This window comes from Setaria italica, chromosome VII (genome assembly GCF_000263155.2).
Source record: "Setaria italica strain Yugu1 chromosome VII, Setaria_italica_v2.0, whole genome shotgun sequence".
Classification (NCBI taxonomy): Eukaryota; Viridiplantae; Streptophyta; class Magnoliopsida; order Poales; family Poaceae; genus Setaria; species Setaria italica.
In genome coordinates this window covers 20682782-20705200 of record NC_028456.1, presented here as the reverse complement: position 1 = coordinate 20705200, position 22419 = coordinate 20682782, and the positions used below count along the sequence as shown (strand labels likewise).

General features: G+C 47.3%; 2 protein-coding genes across 2 annotated transcripts; both read left to right on the top strand.

The window, feature by feature from the left end:
• Positions 1 to 3665: 3665 nt before the first annotated feature.
• LOC101774945 (nuclear pore complex protein NUP155) lies at positions 3666 to 12561 on the top strand (the record flags this gene model as incomplete). Its single annotated transcript, XM_014805558.2, has 12 exons — positions 3666 to 3850; positions 4466 to 4592; positions 5829 to 6091; positions 6176 to 7811; positions 7897 to 8109; positions 8236 to 8483; positions 8591 to 8990; positions 9643 to 9848; positions 9936 to 10281; positions 11029 to 11247; positions 11344 to 11672; positions 11888 to 12561. Coding segments are annotated over 12 exons (4275 nt in total), but the record flags the coding sequence as incomplete, so codon positions are not given.
• A 528-nt stretch (positions 12562 to 13089) lies between these two features.
• On the top strand, positions 13090 to 21493 carry LOC101779137 (probable UDP-3-O-acyl-N-acetylglucosamine deacetylase 2, mitochondrial). Its single transcript, XM_004975623.3, has 8 exons — positions 13090 to 13162; positions 13246 to 13364; positions 13441 to 13752; positions 13930 to 14136; positions 14745 to 14843; positions 18732 to 18796; positions 19503 to 19647; positions 21145 to 21493. Exons 1-8 carry the CDS (start codon positions 13105 to 13107, stop codon positions 21229 to 21231), a joined length of 1092 nt encoding a protein of 363 aa, XP_004975680.2. The 5' UTR covers positions 13090 to 13104; the 3' UTR covers positions 21232 to 21493.
• The last annotated feature ends 926 nt before the right edge of the window (positions 21494 to 22419 follow it).

The window sequence follows — 22419 nt, the reverse complement described above, 5'->3', positions numbered from 1 at the left end:
CGCGACAGCCATCCGTGGCCGTGGATGGACACGGAGGAGGCCGGTCGGGTCGGTTTGGGTTTGCGTTGCTTGCTCGCTCGCCTCGCTTCGCAATGTTAATTTAACCCGCGCGCGCGCGCTGCGACATTGAGTGAGCGAATGCTGCGGGAGGAAAGGCAGCGACGCGGTCGGCCATGATGCGCGCGTGCGGCCGGGCTCCAGACCATATCATCACCATCAAAGCTACTCGCGTCCTCCTCCGAGAGGGACGGGCATGGGCTCTCCATCGATGAGAATACAGAGTACAGAGGTCACCAGGACATCAGGATAAAGTGTTTTAACAGTTGCTACTAATAGCAGCAGCAGCAGTAGTACAGGGGAGTGCTCGCTAGTGGCGCGCAAGGAGAAGTGACGCTGGTTTTTATGGTTTCAGGCTTTCCGCTGCTCCATGGTGCGGGCCAGAACAAGGCCGGGGCCGTGCTGATCAGGAAGAAGGAAGAAGCCACAGCTCGGCTCGGTGCGCGCGCGCAGTGGCCTGGGCCAGCCCTGTCGTGGCCGGGAAGCAGGAGCTGATTCGTTCGCCAAGCTTTATTTTCTCGCTGGTGGATGTCACTCGCCGGAGCCTCGGGTGCACGCGATGCCGAGAGGATCTCCTCGTCCCGGGGGCCAAGTATATATCCGATGCATCCGCCCGATGATCCTCCCAGTCCCAGCCTCGATCCGTCAATCCATGGCGCATGCGTCGCGCCACTGCCCCGTCCCGTCCGTCGGTGCAAGACCCAGGAGAGCAACCTGATCGACGGTCGAGGGCTCTGACCGTTTCCACGCGACCGCCTCCCCACCAGCAACCAAAATTTGTTTTACAGGAGCAAAGCAAAACCAGCCTACCTCGTCTCGTCTCGTCTCGTCTCCCTCCCTTGATCATCGGATCAGCTGCCGAAGCAAAGCGCGTGCGCCGGGCCCGGACGCGACCGAGCAGGCAAATTATCAACGACAATGACGTGCGGCCTCCGGGACGGGGACCCGAGTCTGGAACTCTTGGATGCCCGCATCAGGCACGGTTGCTTCACCGAGCAATCAACCGACCGATCAGTGTGTCACCTACGCCGCGTGTTGGATCACTAATCGATTACTCATTGATTGTTATTACGGCAAAATTAAACGCTCCCGCCCTTATTTGATTTTTTTTCCGGGGTTCGTTACGTCAGCATCGTACTAAACTCGCAAGGATTTGATGTTCAGGACACCGTACTAGTACTAGTCCGTCTTTGCATATAATTGCACTTCCTCTTCGGTGATGACTCATGAGCCATTTCTCGCCGGCGCCAAGAGTGCTTGTCCGTTTCGGCCCTTTTTCATCTACCACATCACCACCACTTTCTCCAACTTTTAGAGTAACTTCAAAAGCTCCCTTAAAATTGTCTCAAAATCTTATTTAAAGAAAAAATAAAAAAAATCTTACCTCCAATAGCTCCCTCATCCTTCCCGTAAAAATACGCGGACGCGAAAAACACCTCCGTTACCTTGTATATATCCGCGAGTCCGGTCTTCCCCAATTGCCTTGAATTGCTCCTTCCCGCATGCTGACGAGGACCAGGACGAGGGGGAGGGGTAGGAGAGGACGTCGTGGAGGAGGCGCCCGCCCGTCACGAGGACAAGCACACCCAGTCCTGGAGCAAGCAAGCGATTAGTTTACCTTGCCGGATCCCCGCAACGTGAAGCTGACGCCCCTGGGCGCGACGTCGAGCTCAGCGGCGTTGAGCACAAGGAAGCGCGTGGGCGTGGTCATGTCGAGGCCCACTGCCACGGAGCCGGTGAAGGCGCAGGCGGTGAGGTCGGGCGTGAGGTTCAGGTCATAGTGCCGCGGCATCGCGAAGCTGAGCAGCTACGCCTGGCCCCTGAACTGCTTGACGGTCTGCTCTACCGCTACTGTCAGCTAGAGGAGGAGGATCGGAGGAAGAGTTTGTGAAATGTCGGAGGGGGTGGAGGGGAGGAGAGGACTCGATGTGATGATTAGCGGAGGTGGGAGGGAGGGGGTTGGGCTTTAGCGAGACCGCGAGAGAAGCAAAGAAGGGAAGGGCGTGACGTGACCACTTTTGAAGTATTGGGGATCTACTGTGGGATGATATAATTTTAGGAGAATAAATTTTTAGTAGAGCTCCCAATAGATAGTTTTGAAGGAGATTTTTCGGTAGACTCTTTGAGTTGCTCTTATCCGTTTCACGATTCAGCGATCGACGCCTACACTTACCGAATCAACCACGTGAACATGATAGCAGATCAACCTTTTTAAGTGCACAACGATTGACTCCCAAAAGCTGCGAAGTGGACGGGGGAGAGCCCTCTACCCTCTTACCTTCTGCACCCTCTTACCCTCTTACCCTCATCGAGTCACTGCTCCTGCCGTAGTTTCTCAACGGTAATTCCCTTCCGTTGTACTGCTACACCAAACACGGCAGGTGATGCACGAATTGACCGTGGGTGGCCCCTAAGCCCGTACAGTAACCAGCAACAAGTGCCTCCGCAGGAAGCAGACACGCGCACGCTATCCGCAAGAACGGGATAATCACACGTGCAGCGTGGCGTGCGAGGTGGGGCCAAACCGTCAGAGGCTCGCGAGGGCATTTCCGTAATCCGGCAAAAAGCGAGCACTGTAGGACTGGCCCACCTCCCTCCGTATTCGTGCGGTCCCTGCCACGTCAAATAATATACGCCATCATAAATTCTGGTGAAGATTTTTTTCTTTCTGCAGTAGGCGCAGTAGGTTTATATTATTTGTATCGGAAAGTTCGGCTGATGTGTGTTAAAGTATAAATAGATTTGGGGCAAATTTTAGGAAACATTAGGTGAGAGTCCAGGATAAAAGGTATCATGTGTAACAATGGGAGTTATTGACAATAGGAGTGACACGTAGGTGATTCCATAGGAGGATGTGAATCCTGAAGCTAACATTAGAATTGGTGAAATATTTTGTAGTCTTTTAGGTTATGGTGAAACTTGTAAATTGGGGCAAAAAAGTGGAAATTAGCATACACCGAGTGGTGGCAGTTTTGAAATACTGAAAACCGCCCTGGCCTAATTTTAACTGGTAAGCTCAACACTGGCTTATATGGGATGAGTGATGATGTTGAGCCCAAGTTAAGGTTGAACTAAGATTGTTGGCTCTTTACAGCTTTATTGAAAAGAAACCAGTGTAACATTAAACATAAGAATAGTTTTAGCTTGAGCTTTTTTTGATAGGTGACATCATTCACTCAAGGGACAAATTCTCAAGTATTGGGAATTGAATTAGTAGGTGGTAGTCATTTTGCCTGGTTCGGTTGGTTGAGAAAATGGGATAGTGGTCACTGTTCATACTTTAAAAGTAGATGGTCATTTATGTGATTTTCCTTTGCATTGTTTTGTTTGTTGGATTTACAAAATTGTTCATGTTTTAAGTTTTAACTCGTATGGTGTTAGGATGAAACATGAAGAATCTACATACATCGGTACATGTTGGATGTTTTTGCCTCAAATGCTGGATTCTATAATTCAGAAGTTTTATGACATTGGACATGATCTTCTTGCATGGTCTAAGAAATGCATTGCAGGACCTATTCTTTTCTACCATCTGTGTTCATTTTAAGTTATGTCCGCAAAGTTAAATATGAAGTTGTTCCACAAATATAAATGCCCTTTAAAACATTTTGTCTCTTCTACAGTGGCCTCCTTTGGTGGAAATTGCTGAAACTCGTCAGCTCCCTCCTATGTTGATTGAAAGATACAATGCTGCAGCCGGTGAAGGCACAGCCCTTTGTGGGATCTTTTCTGACATACACCGGGCCTGGGCAACGGTTGATAATTCATTTTTCATCTGGCGTTTTGACAAATGGTAAACCACTAAAATTTGTTTTATTTTTTCTTTGTACATGTGTGATTAGTCTTAAACAGTTAAAATGGAATACCATTTAACATGACGTTTACTTGGTATCTCAAATTTATCTCATTGTCAACTTGCCATTGATATAGAGTAGTGTTGCTTTGTAAGATTGTTCTTTTAGAGGAGTCCTCTATCAAAACCTTCCATGGTCCATTTTCATATCTGTTTTGAATTAAATGATTGTGTGGTCTATGAGATGTTAGTTCTGAACTTTTGGCCATTGTTAAAATCACTTGTCTAATTGTAAAGTGAGAGTATTCTGTGGCCCATTGGAGCAGGGGTGGCCTAATCATCCAGCTATCTCTATCAAGCCTTCCATCTATCATCATCATCATCATCATCATGAAGTGGCACCTCTTTTAACATGTATAGCACACTTTGTCGTATTGGTACTATCTAAATAGTCTAAAGTTGATCTCATGTATTTAGTTTTATTAAATAAACAGCTTAGCATTGTGTAAGTGATGCCACTTTCTCATTGGTCATAAGTTGTCTAAATGATACGTTTTCCTCAATGCGGGCATGGCATGCTTGTTGCTTATAATTGTTTTATGGTTTTGTTCCCAGGGATGGGCAGTGTCAAGATTATAATGTGGATGAGCAAGCAATTTGTGCTGTTGGCCTTGCTAGGGCAAAGCCTGGGATTTTCGTTGAAGCCATTCAATACCTTTTAGTTTTAGCAACTCCTGTTGAGGTAAGGATGATTTATGTTTTCTTTTGAATTGCAACAAACATGCCGACCTTGAATGTCACTTCATAAATTCATGCTGTTGCAAGTGATACATAATAGCTAATCAAATCGATACATTTTTATTGTGAAATATCTACAGTAATATACACTGCCTGCAAAATTCAATCTCTAAATTAAAACACAAAATGAAGCAACAACATTTGAGAAATAGGTTCTGGATAATTATAAAAATATTCTTCCCAGTACCCTTGAGCCATGTGTAGTGTTGAACTTTTGTAGTGTATGACTCTTCAACATTCCTTGGAGTAGTGGACTGTTGGATACCTTTATGTTTGCTTTCTTGGCCTTGCCTGGCCTAGCCTTTGGTGGGCAACGAGCCAAGGGAATCGAGTCCATCTTCACTAATGCAAGCACACACTTTGAACTATTGTGTCCTCAAACGTGTGCCTAATGGTTTTGCTATTCTTTCAATGTATTGAGATCATCACTGGATCTTGTTAAATATTGTAAACTATGTAAAATGAAGCAACAAAATATGAGCAGAAGATCTGTTTCTCAAAATAATGGGTCAACCATCAATTTTTTTACTAAATCCTGTTGAAGGTTTTGTATCCAAAATTTATGAGGAATCTAATAGTCAGTATAACAGTATGAAATACCAAACACAACTTTTGGTCAATAGAAATACTCCCTCCGTTCCAAATTATAGTTCACTTTAGCTTTGTCCTAAGTCAAACTACTCTTAACTTTGACCAAGTTTTTAGAAAAATACCCCATCCGTCCCACATTTCAGGTCGTTTTGGCTTTTCTAGTGCATATTTTTTGCTTGTGCCTTTTCCTATAAATTTGGTCAAAGGTAGACAAATTTGACTTAGGACAAAGTTGGTGTGAGCTATAATTTGGAATGGAGGGAGTATTTGCAATGGTGACACTTTTATATGTACTGCTTATGAGTCGGACCATATTGAATGGCCATGTCTTGAAAATTTTTAGACCATGTAGCATAATATCAGATAGGTGGCTGCTACTTTTGTAAGGACAGTTAGTAAATGCTTGATGAATATAATCAAGGCATGAAGCAAGTTTATTTAGTGGAGTATCATGTCTTTGATGCTCACATTGCTCATATGCATCGCTGAAAATCTTACTGAATTGAGATACATCATAGAAAATCAAGTTGCCATTTCTTTTTTATTTTTGTCCAAGCTAATGTACTTTCACCTACATCTGCTGTGCCAGCTGGTACTTGTTGGAGTTTGCTGTTCTGCTAGTGCTGATGGAACAGATCCGTATGCTGAGCTTTCATTACAACCTTTACCTGAGTACATGATTGCCACTGATGGTGTCACTGTGACATGCATCACATGTACGGATAAGGGCCAAATTTTCCTAGCTGGACGTGATGGGCATATATATGAATTGCAGTATACAACTGGCTCAGGCTGGCGTAAACGCTGCCGTAAAGTTTGTCTTACTACTGGTATTGGCAGCCTTCTTTCCAGGTATCTACTGCTGTAAGACCAGAAATGTGATGCTTTATTTGCTTATTAGAGGCCACCTGCTTATTCAGCCATCATGATTTTCAGGTGGGTCCTGCCAAATGCATTCAAATTCTCAACTGTTGATCCTATTGTTGATATGGTCATCGATGACGAGAGGAACACTATCTATGCTCGCACCGAAGGCATGAAATTGCAGTTATTTGATTTAGGAGCTAATGGCGATGGCCCTTTGACAAAAGTTACAGAAGAAAAGAACATTGTTGATCCACGGGATGCACCTTATGGTGGTCGAAGGTCTAACGCACAAAGATCTGCACGATCACCAAAACCATCAATTGTCTGCATCTCACCTCTATCGTCTATGGAATCGAAATGGCTTCATGCTGTTGCTGTTTTGTCAGATGGGAAGAGATTATTTCTTACCACGTCAGGTGGAAGTGGTTCTTCAGTTGGATTGAGCAGTAGTTTGCAGAGGCCAACCTGTTTAAAAATTGTTGCTACTAGGCCGTCCCCACCCCTGGGGGTTGGTGGTGGGCTTACATTTGGTGCTGTTTCTGCGGCTGGCAGAGCTCATCCTGAGGATCTAGCTTTAAAAGTTGAGTCTGCGTTCTATTCTGCTGGTGCTCTTATAATGTCAGATTCATCTGCTACAGCCATGTCATCTCTTCTGGCTGTGCAGAAAGATTCAGCTGCGCAGTTATCCCTTCCGAGTACGTTTGGAACAGCTTCTAGAAGCTCCCGAGCTCTACGAGAAACAGTCTCTGCTTTGCCTGTTGAGGGTCGAATGCTTTGTGCCTCTGATGTTCTCCCACTTCCAGATGCTGCTTTCACGGTGCAGTCTTTATATGCTGATGTGGAATGCTTCACAAGTTTCAGAAAACCTTCTGAGAAAGCATCTATAAAACTGTGGGCGAAAGGAGATCTTCCTACCCAGCATATCTTACCTCGGAGGAGGGTTGTTGTATTCAATACAATGGGTTTGATGGAGGTAATTTTTAACAGGCCTGTTGATATTCTAAGAAAATTGTTTGATGGGAACACCTTGAGATCGCAAATTGAAGAATTCTTTAATCGCTTTGGCGCTGGAGAAGCTGCAGCAATGTGCTTAATGCTAGCCGCGAAGCTACTTTATGCTGAAGATAGTCTGATAAGCAATGCTGTTTCTGAGAAAGCTGCTGAGGCATTTGAGGACCCTGGACTTGTTGGGATGCCTCAAATTGATGGCACCACTGCTTTATCTAATACACGAACTCAGGCTGGAGGCTTTAGTATGGGTCAAGTTGTTCAAGAAGCAGAACCTTTGTTTTCCGGTGCATATGAAGGGCTCTGTTTGTGCTCTTCAAGACTACTCTATCCCATATGGGAGCTTCCTATTATGGTGATTCGAGGACCTGCTGGTGCTAATGAACACGAGGATGGCATAGTTGTTTGCAGGCTGTCAGCTGGGGCCTTGAAAATTCTTGAGAGTAAGATTCGTTCACTGGAAACATTTTTAAGATCTAGAAGAAACAAGAGAAGAGGCCTGTATGGTTATGTTGCTGGCCTGGGCGATTCTGGTTCAATACTCTACAAAACAGGGCCTATTATGGGTTCTGGGGGGCGTGGCAATGGAAGGAGTCCGTACAACTCCCAAATTCGAGATATGAACCCCACCGATCAATCTGCATCAAGTAAAAAGCCAAGGCTGGTTTATACATCAGCAGAACTAGCGGCTATGGAGGTAGGTAACACTTAGAAATTACTCAGCAGAATAAGAGCACAGTTTAATTCTTTTTTTTTCTGACATGCATCAATTGGATCAACAGGTGAGGGCAATGGAATGTCTTAGGCGGTTGCTTAGGAGATCTGGTGAAGCACTCTTTCTGCTTCAACTTATTTGCCATCATAATGTTGTCCGCTTGGCTCAGACACTGGGCAATGATTTACGCAAGAAATTAGTTCAATTAACGTTTCATCAATTGGTATGTTCAGAGGACGGCGACCAGCTTGCGATGCGGCTTATTTCTGCACTCATGGAGGTAATACTGTCAACCTCCCTTTCTTTTCTCTGCTTATATGGAAATGGGGAATCTCATGTGCAGCATTCACATTCAAATTTCTCAACTGTTACAATTTAGGTCTGTAATTTTATATGATTTTTGCAGTACTATATTGGCCCAGAGGGCAGAGGAACTGTTGAGGAAATCAGTACTAAATTGAGGGAGGGTTGCCCTAGTTACTTCAACGAGTCAGACTACAAATATTACTTGGCAGTGGAATGTCTTGAGAGAGCATCTATGACTAATAACCCTGATGAAAGAGATATTCTTGCTAGAGATGCTTTCAACCTCTTAACTAAGATACCAGACTCTGCAGATTTGAGTGCCATCTGCAAGAGATTTGAGAACCTAAGGTTAGTCACTTGCGCTGGTATTTTTCAGCCTAAAATATATCAACCTTGATAGCTTCTTTTCATATCTGCTAGCTGATTATATATTCTTTTGTTGTGTGGGGGTTCAGATTTTATGAGGCTGTAGTCCGGTTGCCTCTGCAGAAAGCTCAAGCACTTGACTCCAATGCTGATGTTATCAATGGTCAAATTGATCCAAGGCATCATGATATGATAACGTTGCAGCGTGAACAGTGCTATGAAATAGTTATGAATGCTCTACGCACCCTCAAGGGTGTTGGGCAAGGTGCAGATAAGTCATCTGGTTTAGCAACTGCTGTTGATCCAGCTTCTCGAAGCAAGTATATCAAACAGATCATCCAACTTAGCGTCCAATGGCCGGACACAGTTTTCCATGAGCATCTATACAGGACACTGATCGAGCTCGGTCTAGAAAATGAGCTTTTGGAGTATGGTGGTTCTGATTTGGTTTCTTTTCTGCAGAGTGCTGGTCGTAAGCATCAAGAAGAGGTTTGCCCTAATCCTTGTTTTCCTACTAAAATTTGGAACTATTGATACATGATCAGTACTTTTATCAAACTGGAAACTTTTTCTGGTGTGTTGGTGATAATTATCCTATTCTGGGGTTTGTCCATTGATATACAAGTAAATCATTCGGGGGCAACTATATTGCCATTGAATTCTGTTGTCCCAGGGGAGTCCTGAGCACCTGCCATTGATCATGGTGTATGTTTGTTGAAGGTTACCTTCATTTCTTGTGTTATGTTCTATACCGCCCTCCATCCCTTCCCTTCAGATGCTTATTTCTCAGACAGGATCCAAGGCCCATGCATCTTGATAATACAGAAACAAAAGTAATAGTATGTTTTCACGTGTCCTGTTTAATATAAATAAAAGAGGTTCTGGATTTGCTTAGGTTTAGCATGCCCATCAAATACTAGGCAGATCCGTTTTTTACTACCATATACTGGTATTTAATACTCATCATTGCCATGAATAGCTGCAGAGAACTTCCTTAGATACTGGTGATGTGATCACATAAATGCCTTTCATGTCACTGGATCCTTCCAAGCCATTATTGTCCATGCATCATTTAAGTCTTTTAACCAGGTCGTGTAAGACCAGCATGTTGTTCCTGACTACCTAATTTTCACTGTATAAGGTTCGGGCAGTTTCTTCACTTACATCAGGAGCTGCTAAGTTGCAAGATTTAGGTGCACCTATCTCGACTAGCCAAACAAAGTATCTTGAGCTCCTAGCAAGGTACTATGTTCTTAAGGGGGAGCATATTGCTGCTGCCAGGATGTTGTTAATATTGGCAGAGAGACAATGCTCCAATTCTGAAGAAGCACCTACTCTTGACAAGAGGTCTCTCTCATTATTTTCTTTACCTTTTTATGTTCCATCATTTATATGTAATAACAGTATAACACCTACTGGAATACTGGAATACAGGTACGAATATCTCAGAAATGCAGTGCTTCAGGCCAAAAGCGCAGGCATCGCTGCTGATTCATCCAGAAATCCTATTGATAGTAGCACAGTGGATTTGCTTGAAGGCAAACTTGCAGTGCTTCGCTTCCAAATGCAAATCAAACAAGAACTGGAGCTCATGGCAGCACGGGTTGAAAATATTCTGAGCAATTCTGAATCACCAAATGATCCGTTCCCTCGTGACAACATTCTTGCTGATGCAGAGGCTGCTAAAGCTGCCAAAGATAAGGCAAAAGAGCTTTCATTGGGTCTCAAGAGTATCACTCAACTATATAATGACTATGCTGTTCCGTTTAATCTCTGGGAGGTATGGTTTTATTTTTGTGAATTTAATCTTCTTCATTACATCTCAATGATTTGCATGTTCCCAAACTATGTAATAAGCTCATCCATAGGACCTTATTGCTCTGCAAAATAACTAAGTTTGTGGACATGCAACATTTTGAAATAATAGACATAAGAGTTAGATGAAACTTGAAAGAACAGCATTTGTACTGAATAAAGCTAGCCGCCTTGGAGCCAAGCAGAACACTAAAGGACAACAGAAAAGTGAATAGAAAGGTTCACTCTGGTGACTGGCTGAAATTATTCTTTCTTTCCATCAGTGAACTTACTTTCAAAAGGATTTCCTTAATTGAGCACTGCTCGTGTTGGATACGTCAAACCCTCTTTGCTTGAACCTCTACACAGTAAGCAGGTTCCACCAAATCAATTTGTTGTGCTGTATTTCAAACTCACAACTGGGGTCAGGATATGAATTTTGAGCAGATTTTCTCGATCTTCTGAACCTAATTTTAGATTGGCTACGGTGCTGCTGTGTAAGGGTGGGGCAGGGGTTCGGGGGTTTTCTTGACCTGCATGAGAAGGTCTTCAGTCTTCACTTAAAAAATGCCCAAGGGCTCTTACCGCAGGTCGAGTTTTTTTTTTTTTAAAAAATTAGGCCGTCTCTTGTCTAATGGTACTAGGAGCACCTTTTACAAAATAATTCTTGCACGCATATTGGTTATTAGGAAATGATTTCTCGCGAAAATGACTAGTAACGTCTTCTTGTTAGGTTTGCCTGGAAATGCTGAGCTTTGCTAATTACTCCGGAGATGCTGATAGCAAAATTGTTCGAGAAATTTGGGCCAGACTCCTTGACCAGGCACTTACAAGAGGGGGTGTTGCAGAAGCATGTTCTGTGGTGAAAAGAGTTGGCTCGAAACTTGATCCTGCAGATGGAGCTTGTTTGCCTTTGGATATAATATCCCTTCATCTTGAGAAGGCTGCATTGGTAATGTGTATTTTGTGTTCTGTATATACCTGCATGCTCGAGTCGAACTTTGAGGGCATTCCACCAACTCATATTATATCCTGCTCTTATCTACAGGATAGATTAAGTTCAGGAGAAGAATTAGTTGGCGATGATGATGTTGCAAGAGCTCTTCTTGGTGCCTGTAAAGGTCTTCCTGAACCAGTGCTTGCTGTGTATGATCAGCTGTTATCAAATGGGGCAATCATGCCTTCACTTAATATAAAGTTGCGCCTTTTGAGATCAGTTCTTGCGATCCTTCGTGAGTGGGGGATGTCTGTCATTGCACATAGACTAGGCACCACAAGTGCTGGGGCTTCATTCTTTTTTGATGGAACATTTTCGCTGAATCAAACAGGAACTGCAAATCAAGGTGCTCGAGATAAAATAATTAGTTTGGCGAACAGGTAAGTTTATGTATGAATCGCATTTTACATTTACATCTCTTTCAACTGCATTGTTTCATACAAGTGTATTTGTATCAGTTGTTTAAATGTCGTAAATTTACCCTAGACTCTTAAAAAAGTCCATTCACACTATTTCACTATTTTACTTCTTTTGTTGTGTGAACCCACTTCACAGATATATTTGACCATTCTCTTGCGCTGTATTGCAATTTCAGGTATATGACTGAAGTGAGGCGATTAAACCTTCCACAGAACCAAACGGAGAATGTCTACCGTGGTTTCCGTGAGCTTGAGGAGAAATTACTCTCACCTTATTAGCCATTTTTCAATTGTATCCTCAGCATTGTAAAGTATGGGTCCTGCATCAGTTGTTGTATCAAGAAGAGAAAGAGCCAAAGGCCTCCAGATTCACCTGTGCTTGATCTCTATTGTTTCTGTCTTACACTTTATGTCTGAAAGAACCCAAGGCTGCGCTGACCATCACTCAGAGTTTATCCATGTGCAGCCTTCTTTTATTTGATTTCGAGTCAACGTGAATTATGGAGCTGCTGTGTAAAGTTGTTTCTGAGCTCGGTGTTGATTACTTGCTAATCCCGTGGGCAGATGCTCCTCCTCTGGTTTTACCTGAAGTGGGAAAACAGCTGGAAAACTCAGTTTGGCTTTACAGCAACAAAGATCTATCTGTTGAATACATGTCGGTTTTCATATAGGAAATTGAAAATTAGTATGTACCATGAGATTGTACAGTTTGATAGTAGAATATTCTTTCAGGGTTGTAAGCTCTGTAGCTCCTTGTGTTTATTGGCATCAAGGTATACTGTATTTCAGTAGCTGGGAAGACGATCGTTGTAGTGTGAGAAATGCTGAATTTTAGGTCCTTTTTTTGTTCCGTCTGTTTGGTTTTCCCCTTACTGTTTGGGTTTTTTTAGAAAGCTGCCAGGAGCACTGGCCCGTCGTGTCGTGTCGTGTAAGAACACGGGTGAACATCCGCGCTGACCGCGCGCTCGAACGCGAGCGGGCTGCCCGGGCTGTCTCGGGACGCGCCACCAAGTCTTTGGCTGGGGCCTGTTTAGTTTACCTTAAATCCTAACTTTAGCACTATGTAAAAAGAAGATTTCCCATCACATCAAACTTGCGGTACATGCATAGAGTACTAAATGTAGACGAAATTAAAAACTAATTGCATAATTTTGTTGTACTTTGCGAGATGAATCTTTTGAGCCTAATTAGTCAATATTTGGACAATAATTCACAAAAACGCTACAGTGTTGCTACAGTATTTTTGACACTTCAAAATTGAGCAGCTAAACAAGACCTTCCCTGTGTGACACCTGCTGTTCGCCCAGACTGGGAATTGAACGCGGGCGCGGATAGCCTGGCTGCCAGCGCTACCACCGAGCTGCAATAATTTTGATTCGATTGTTGTGTACAAATGTTTGGACCTCAATCAGTTTCACGATCTGATTTCAGGGAATTTACATATGTAAATGGTTAGTTCGCTAAAACTAATTGCGTTCATGTTAAGGGGGTTTTATGTAAGTTGTTGTGATCATGTCATCATGCTCCGTTTTAGGGCGTTTTCTGCAAAATGTGCCTGCCTCCTCTGCTGCTCGCAGCCTCGCCGTCGCCATGTCCACCGCCGCCACCCGAGCCCTCAAGTCCGTATCCCACGCAGTCTTCTCCTGGAAGCCGGTGAGTAAAGTCAGCGACGCGCTAGTGCTTGAAAATCTTTATCTGAAATCTACAGAGACTAACCCTCTTCTTCCAGACGGGTCGGCCGCAGCAAACGCTGGCGGCGGCCGTGAGCAGGTCTGGCGTGGGGCTCCACTCGGGCGCGCGCGTCACCGCCACGCTGCTCCCGACGTACGCCGGAGAGGGTAGGTATTTCCAGGTGGAGGGTAAGGAGGAGGCAAGGGTGGCGGCGGAGGTGGGAAACGCCGAGCCACGGTCGCAGCTCTGCACGACGCTTCAGCGGGGCGAAGGCTGCGGCCCGCGCATCCGCACTGTGGAGCACCTTCTCTCGGCGATGGAGGCTCTCGGCGTCGACAATTGCCGCGTGGAGGTCATCGGCGGCGACGAGGTGCGTCATGCGTGGACGTTTGCTAATTTGCCACCTTGTTTTAGCTCCCAACTGCCAATTCGTTACTTGTACTTTAGTTGCGTAGGTGTGAATTGTCGATGTTTGATTCCTACAAAACTAAGATCGTTGCAGCACCATGTCTTTTCGATTAATGTGAAACTGGTTAAACAATGACAGATTCCCTTGCTTGATGGATCAGCACAAGAGTGGGTAGAGGCAATACGAAGCGCAGGTCTGTGTGCGGCCGAGGATACCGGTGGGCAGAAGTTGGAGAAACTGGCCCCCCAAATCCATGAGCCTGTTTACTTGCAGAGAGATGATTGCTTTGTAGCTGCATTCCCTAGCTCGCAAATCCACATCACCTACGGAATTGATTTCCCAAAGGTATGTTCATCTCTTGCATAATCATGAAAAACTAGTTCATTCTGGATGTGCAACTGGGTCGTGTCTTATGAATGAACGATGCATTGGATAAAATTATCAATAACAGTATACCATTATATCGAATAGCACAAAGGGCTGGGGTCTTCGGTCTCTATGAACTTGAAGACGGATCAGTGTTACACAAATTTGACCTTTTTGAGGCTTATCCTGTTTCATGTCCACGTATGACATGATTTGGTTAAAGATCTCATATTTTGCATATGTGGCAGAAGCCAAGCTGTCAGCTGTCACATGCCAGACTCTAGTTGCTCATACAAATAATGTGTACCAGGACATGAGCATTAGGGTTAAACATTTCTGTTTTGAGTCGTTGAGGCTTTAGCTTTGTTCTAGTTATTGTTATTACCTGTTATCTGATGGTCATCAAATGTTCTTCATGGAAGAAGGAAGAAGTGCAAGTATTCTCACATTTTTGCTAGTAAAATATTTGTGCATTGGTTCAGGCAGGTGCAACATATTTCCTATCTTTTAACTACTTTTGGACTACAAAAATGGTGAAATATTTCAAACATGTTTGTAACTTGAGCAAAGTGTGTATCGAATCGCAGGTGCCAGCGATTGGGTGTCAATGGTTTTCGACATTCCTGGATGCTAATATATACTCAAGCAAGATTGCTCCTGCAAGAACTTTCTGTATATTCAAAGAGGTTTACTCATTACTCATACATCTAGTATATGCTTTCATCACTTCTGTCCATTATATGCTAGTAACCTATATTGGATCTGCATTTACATGTATAAATTACTTGATAAGATCTCTTTTAGTACTGTATGACTAAGTTACTTTTCTAGCACATGGTTTAATTCTAATGTACTTTGTCATGATCTCATGAGATATCATACACAGTTTTATTTTCATTTTCATCTTCTAGAGTTACTTATGTCGTCCTCACAAGTTTGCTGGCTTTTTATTAGAGGGGATGAGAACCACGGCGGAGCAGTACCTGCAGGACACAACGGTAGCGGTGGCTGGTCCACCGGGTCAGTGGGAAACAGGGAGGAGAGATCAGGGTCGGAGGTGGAAGGAGGTGGGGAGGTGGTGGAGTAAGGGAAGACGGACTCGTCAAACACCACGTGGCGAGAGATGAGGACCCGCCGAGCGGAGAGGTCAAAGCAACGGTACCCCTTGTGATCCGGGGAGTACCCGAGGAAGACGCACTGAGTCGAACGGGGAGCCAGCTTATGAGGAGCGGTGGCAGCGGTGTTAGGATAACACGCACACCCGAAGACCCGAAGGTGATCGTAGCGGGGGGAGGTACCGAAGAGAGCGTGGTGTGGAGTGGGAGCGGGGCAGGCAACAGAAGGTAGTCGGTTAAGGAGATAGGTGGAGGTGTGAAGACTCTCAGCCCAGAAGGGGGCAGGGAGAGAAGACTGGAACAGAAGAGAGCGCATGGTGTCGTTCGTGGTACGAATCATGCGTTCAGCCTTACCGTTCTGGGAGGAGGTATAGGGACATGACATGCGTAGGTGCACGCCGTGAGAGAGGAAGAAGGCACGGGAGGTGGTGTTATCAAACTCGCGGCCGTTGTCACACTGGACGGCCTTGATGGTGAGACCGAATTGAGTGGACACCCAAGCGAAGAAGTGGAGAAGCGTGGGGAAAGTATCAGACTTGGCACGCAAGGGAAAAGTCCAAGAATAATGAGAGAAATCATCAACCACAACAAGATAGTACTTATAGCCAGAAATGCTTAGAACAGGCGATGTCCATAGGTCGCAATGTACAAGATCAAACACATGGGTCGCATGTGAAGAAGAGGTAGGAAAAGGAAGTCGAACATGACGGCCCAGTTGGCACGCCTGACATAGGTGCTCATCATGAGCCCGAGTACATGGTATGTTGGAACTACGACTAAGCTGTGTCAGGACAGCACGGTCAGGATGACCAAGACGCCGGTGCCATGTAGTGGAAGAAGCTGTGGCGGCAAAAGCAGCTGAAGAAGCGGAGGGCGAAGCGGAAGAAGTGGACGCAGCAAATCGGAGGGAGTAAAGGGCCCCGGTGCTGTCACATCGGAGAAGAGGTCGCCGGGTAGCCAAATCCTTCACAGTAAGACCAGAGGAGTCAAATTCAACAGAACAGGAATTGTCAGTGGTAAAACGGCGAATAGAAAGAAGGTTGTGAACCATGGAGGGAGCAACAAGAACATCAGAAACCCGAAAAGAACCGGGAGTGTGAGCGGTGCCCACGGAGGTGACAGGAAGACAAGAGCCATTTGCGACCATGATGGACGAAGGGTGGGAGGAAGAAGGAGGGTGAATGGAAGAAAGTATACCAGGGTCGGGTGTAGTATGGAAAGTGGCACCCGAGTCGGCGATCCAGTCCTGACCGACTGGAGGAGTCAGGGCCATGGTGCCGAAAGAGCGTGCCAAGGCTGTCGGGTCCCACCCGACAGGCCCAGGCGAGGCCCCGGGAGGTGGAGCCCACGGCGACGCAAACGGAGCAGCCGGGACAGCGCCAGCGAGCATGGCGGTCGGTGGACGAGGCTCGCCTCCGGTGGCCTGGAAGGGCCACATAGAGATGCGCCCTGACCATGGGTTGGCAAAGGACGGCCAGGGAGAGCCCCGTGGAGGCGCCGGTGTGCCCGCCGGTGTGCCCCCATCGCGGCCCCCACCACGCCCCCCACCGCGGCGACGGCGGCCGCCACGGCCCCCCCCACCCCCGCTCGGCCCAGGAGGAGGAGGACCAAGAAGGGACGACGGTGGCGAAGCGGAGGGTCGTGGCGGTGGAGTCACAGCAAGAGCGGTCGAGGAAGACGCGGAGCCCGGCGCAGGAAGGGACCCAGGCTGGATGCCCTGAGTAAGCTCCTCCATGACAAGATCATCACGGACCTGCAGGAAGGTGGGGAAGGGCTGCTGCCGGTTGATCCAGGTGCGGAGGTGGGCGTAGCGCTCGTTGAGGTCGCGAAGAACGTTGAGAACCAAGATCCGGTCCTCCACGGCCCAGCCAAGGTCACCGAGGGAGTCCGCCATGGTCTTCATCTTCCGGCAGAACTCGCCAACGGAGAGGTCGCCCTGGACGAAGGTGCGGAAGCTCGCATCGAGACGATGGGCCCGGGCTTCGGCGTTGCCCAGGAACTGGCCCTCGAGCGCCAGCCAGGCCCGACGGGCGGTGGTGTCGGGGGTGCCGCGGACGAGATCGTGGAGGTCGAGGGAGATGGTCCCCAGGATCCACGACATGACGATGCTGTCGAGGCGAATCCACGCAGCTGTCCGAGCCGCAGGGAAGGTGTCGGTGAGGACATGGTCGTCGAGGGCGTAGCGGCGGAGAATGAGCAGCACCATGTCCCGCCAACGGGCGTAGGAGGTCGACTCAGGGTCGAGGACGACGGGGACCAAGCTCTTGATGTTTTGAACGCCCCCGGCCTGGTAGTGTAGCTGCGCGATGAGTGGATCGGCCGGGTCGGTCCAGGCCACCACAGGCGGACGGGGAGCACCGGAGCCGGAGGAGGTGGCAGTGCTGTCGTGGGACATCGGGTGGGCGAGGAGCTGCTCCGCCTCGGCGATCTGACGGGCCAAGACGTCGGCCGCATCCCGCTCCCGCTCCCAGGCCAGGGCTGCCGTGCGCAGGCGAGCCTGTCCCTCGGCAGCAGCAGCCCGGGCAGCGACGAGGGCCGCAGCGAGAGTTACCTCGGGAGGTCCTCCAGCGTCTAGGGGCAGAGGTGGCAGAGGAGGCGGTGCGGGGAAAGGGAGGCGAGCAAGCCCCCCCCCTGCGCCTGCTGGGACATCACCAGGGGCACCAGCAGGAGCACGCCCCCCCGGCAGAACAACACCCGCGTCCTGGTGGAGGGCGGCGGCGGCGGCGGCGGCGGCTGCAGGATCCCCGCCCGCACGCCCGCCGGCGCCCGCGCGGAGAGCCGCGGTGGTGGCGGCGGCGGGACCCGCCTCGGCGGGATCCCCGCCCGCACGTCCGCCCGCGCCCGCGCGGCGAGCCGCAGCGGCGGCGGCGGCGGCGGCGGCGGGATCCGCGCCGTCCGCAGCCCCGTCGGCGGGATCCGCACCGTCCGCAGCCCCGTCGGCGGCGGCGGCGGCGTGGCCCGCGCCGACGGCAGCCAGCGCCGCAGCCGCAGGAGGCCGGCCCGAGGAGGCGATCTGCGCCCACGAGGAAGGAAGGGAGGGGAAGGAGGAGAGAGGAGGGGGAAGGGGGTCGCCGGCCATGGCGCCGGCCGGCGGCGGCGGCGGCGGCCAGGCACCCAGGTAAACCCTAACCTAGGCTGATACCATATTAGAGGGTAAATCTTATCTATTGGGCTAACCCTAGTGGGTAGCTATATAGCAGTCATACATGGGCCTTATTGGGCCATAATACACACATACTCCAACACTTTTAGTTCTGTGGTTTTCCTTTTTCTTGGAATGTCGCAGAATATCTTTGTCGTGAATTTGTTGGCCTTATGGCCTTGGCTTTACCTTTTCTCCTTCAAGAGAGCTTCTTATGGGGTTCTTTATTGATGGACATGTTTTTACAATCTCTTTCCTCACATCTCAAATTTAATGTAGTGACTCCTTTCTGCTTGCTGCATTTTTGAGTTTTACAGATCGAAAAAATGCGTGGCGCTGGGCTCATCAAAGGAGGATCTCTAGAAAATGCTATGGTTTGCAGGTGAAGATAAATATTCTGGAAAATGTTACTTGTCTATTTAACTTTGTGCAGAACTACATATTGGTGGACTCCTTGTTGACATAGGTTCATAAAAAGTTTATATTATACTGCATGTGTTGCCAATACAGGGTGGCACTATTTGGTCTTATTTTGACATCTAAATTATAACATTAATCTTTTTCTGCTTCATTTCTTAAATATCTTATGTTAAATGACTTAATGAGTTACAACTCAGATGATTCCTTTGGTTCTTTGAGATTTTTTGTGGCTCTTAGAGAATTTAGGGGCTTAATCAGTATTTATCTTTTGTATTGGCTGGTTTAGTATGGACTTGTTACTTGTAGACTGAGCTTCGAACAAAGTTTATTTTTGTAGGAGCTTTCTTATCCATACTTCCCCCGGTAGCCTCACAGTGAATCTCATCTTTTGTATTGACTAGTTAAATGCAAATACGTACTTCTGTTACAAAAGCCAGAATTCATATCACAGCCAGTGGTTGACAATCCACAGTTGATGGGCAATACATTTCAACTATTAGGACTGTTGTGACTGTTAGTTTCTCTTCCCCCTTCTTTCAAAACTCCGCACATTGATGATGTTGTGATCTATGGCTAGGAATGAAGTTGTTGCATGATTCAAATTCATTATTTTCTGTTTTTGGTCATATCAAGTAACTGTGTACTGCTTTGTTTTTGGCAATTGATAGCATGTCTGGTGGATGGCTAAATCCACCAGTGCGGTTTGAGGACGAGCCTTGCCGCCACAAGATATTGGATCTTATAGGTGACTTCTCGCTTCTTGCACAGAATGGTAACCAGGGTTTCCCAATCGCTCATATAATTGCCTATAAGGTATGTTCTTTAAATTCTACTAGCTATGTTGTGTGTTGTATACTTCCATAACAGATTAGCAGCTGCCTTATAAGGCATAGATTTCTCTTCTTCTAATAGACTAGCCATTAGCCACCTTACAAGTTCCAGGCTCATGCTGCTCCGTATACTAGTTTGCGTGCTGACATGAAGCCTCTTGTATTCTGCAGCTTTGTTTCATTATTTGGATTCTGGATTGTATAAATTCAGCAGTCATCACTGCTGAAATTGCTCTTTTGTCCATCTTTTTGTTTGTTTTTTTCCTCGAACATGCGGGAGAGCTGTGTATCATTATATTAAGAAGAAAAACGGGGAAAGAACCCTTGCAATACACAGCCACACCCATAGGTCTTAGATTGCATTCACGCCTTTGACTTAATTGTGCATCGACCATGAGCAGAAACATCTAAACCGCCTGTCGCAATGGCTGCAAGGTATGAAAGGCCTCGGGCCTTGGCCAAACCCCAAAGATGTATTTCCTCCTTAGCGAGCAGCAGCATACCAGCTAAGTTTGGAAGAATGCCATCAAATACAGTGATTCCTATGCTTCCAAATCGACCAAGCCCCTAGAATCACTAGTGAATCAAGCCCTTTCTGAATCTCTCCAGGAACTTCGGAGTTTATCCTTGCCCACCAGTCATCAAAGGAAGTGTGTTCAGGTTGTGGAGCTAGGCTTTGCAGATCGACCATCTGGAGCAATTTGAACCGGAACTTCCTGGCAAAAACACACGATACCGGCAAGTGTGCTGGATTGTTTCTTCACCCTGGTCACTTATCTTGTTGACAATCTGATCTTAATTAAAAAAACTTGAACTTTTACCATATCTTAATGATACGGTGGATGTTAGCCTATGTTAGTTGAACTCTCACATAAATTGTTCTTGATGTGATTATGTCAAGTTTATTAACTTTTGTAAGTATGTGTCCCATGTTTAGGATGTTTAATTTTGTGTACCATCTCATTGCCTTGCCTTTTCTAGCTTTGCTTAACTACTCGCTTTACAAAGTTAATTTTCGATACCATTTGTAGTGGTAGGTAAAGAGGTTATGCAGTTCATGACAATGAAAATGTCAGACACGTCAGATCGATAATAGATCAGAGGCCTAGTCAAAGTTAGGGAAAAATTACTGTTATCCAAAGGGGACATCAATAACAAAGAGTACCGTTACTGTGATAGGCCGGTTCAACTAAAGCCTTGCAAGTTGCTTTGACACTCATTATTCTGATGTGACCTTAAACTATAACCACCATATTTTTTTCGTTGGCGCATCGCAACGTCTTGCTTTCAAGCAACATGTGGTTCTGAGATAGTAGGGTTTATCTGAAACCATAGCATATTCTCTGTGCACCCTCTTTGTGCAAGAAGATTCTATGTCTAAGAGGAACTAATTATAAACTGTTTTCCTGATTTTTTTCCTTCTACCTTGTTGCCTTGTTTTTTGTATCCTGAACTGAACTTTCCCTTTTCTGTGACATAGGCTGGTCATGCGCTGCACACTGATTTTCTGAGGCATCTGTGTGGAAGGATCACTGTGGACCAAGAAGAGGTTGCTAGACAATGCTGAAATGTACGGCTCCTATTCATCGTATGTTGTTGGTAGTGGTTAGAAAGCTACATTTCAGGGTTAGCACCTGATGGCCCTCATTTCATCGCTCTAGTATTCTATAAGGAACATTTCCTTCAGATTCAGAGGATGTGTCAGCCCAACTGTTTGGCGCTTGCGTTTCAGAAAAAAAAAACATTTTGCCGAGCTGTGTACAAACTGACAAGACATTGTAGCATACAAGGTCATTTCTTTATCATATAAGTTTGGCTTTGCCGACAAATTATGCGGTCGTGTATGGTTTTGAATAGCTGAACATAGCTGGGGTTTGAACGCTCCAGCTAGCAGATCTCCCCTTTGATCCGGTTAACAGAGCAGAAAGCTGCCATCCAACCCAGCCAGTGGGCTGTGGGCTGTGGTTCGGGGTCGCCGGCGCCTCCCCAGTCGCCACGTCGTGGTCGCCCCTTTTTCCCTCCCTGTGGATAACCACGAACAGGGCTGAGTCGAGGTGGCACCGCGACGCGGGGCGTGGAGCCCGTTCGGCAGGCTGCGGCTTCTCTTTTCCGGCTAGGCTTTTCAGCGGAAGCCGTTCGGCTGGCTGCGGCTTCTAGTCACGAGCGGAAGATGTTGGTGTGACGATAACGCCGCACCGATGCACCGACGCGCCAGTGCCTCCCTCTCGCCCCCTCTGTCGCTTGCTCCCCTCCGTCCCTCGCTCGGATCCGCCGCCGCGGCTCCCTCCGCTCCCCGCTCCGTCCCTTCCGCCCGGTCTGCGCCGCCGGCGGGCCCTCGGCGCGCCCGCTCCGTCGCGCTCGCCCGCCGCTCCCTCGCTGCCGCGCGCTCGCTCCGCCGCTCCCTCGCTGCCGCGCGCTCCCCGCCGCCGGTGAGGCGTGGAGTGGCCCTCTCCCTCCCTCCAATCCGGCCGGGCGACGGCGCCGTTCCTCCCGCTGGACGCCCCCTCCGTCCCTCCGTCCGGATCCGCCGCCGCCCGTCCCTCCGGATCCGCCGCCGCAGCTCCGAGCCGGCGCACGCGCTGCCGCCGCCGGTGAGCTGTCGGGTGGACGGACCGTCTCCCGCGCCGTCGCCCCCTGCATCCCCTCCGCTCACAGGTATGGATGCTACCCCATCCGTATGCCCCTAGTGAATGAATGAAACCTGTTAGACATTTCACTAGATATAAGATCTGGTCAAGTACATACCTTAATGCTT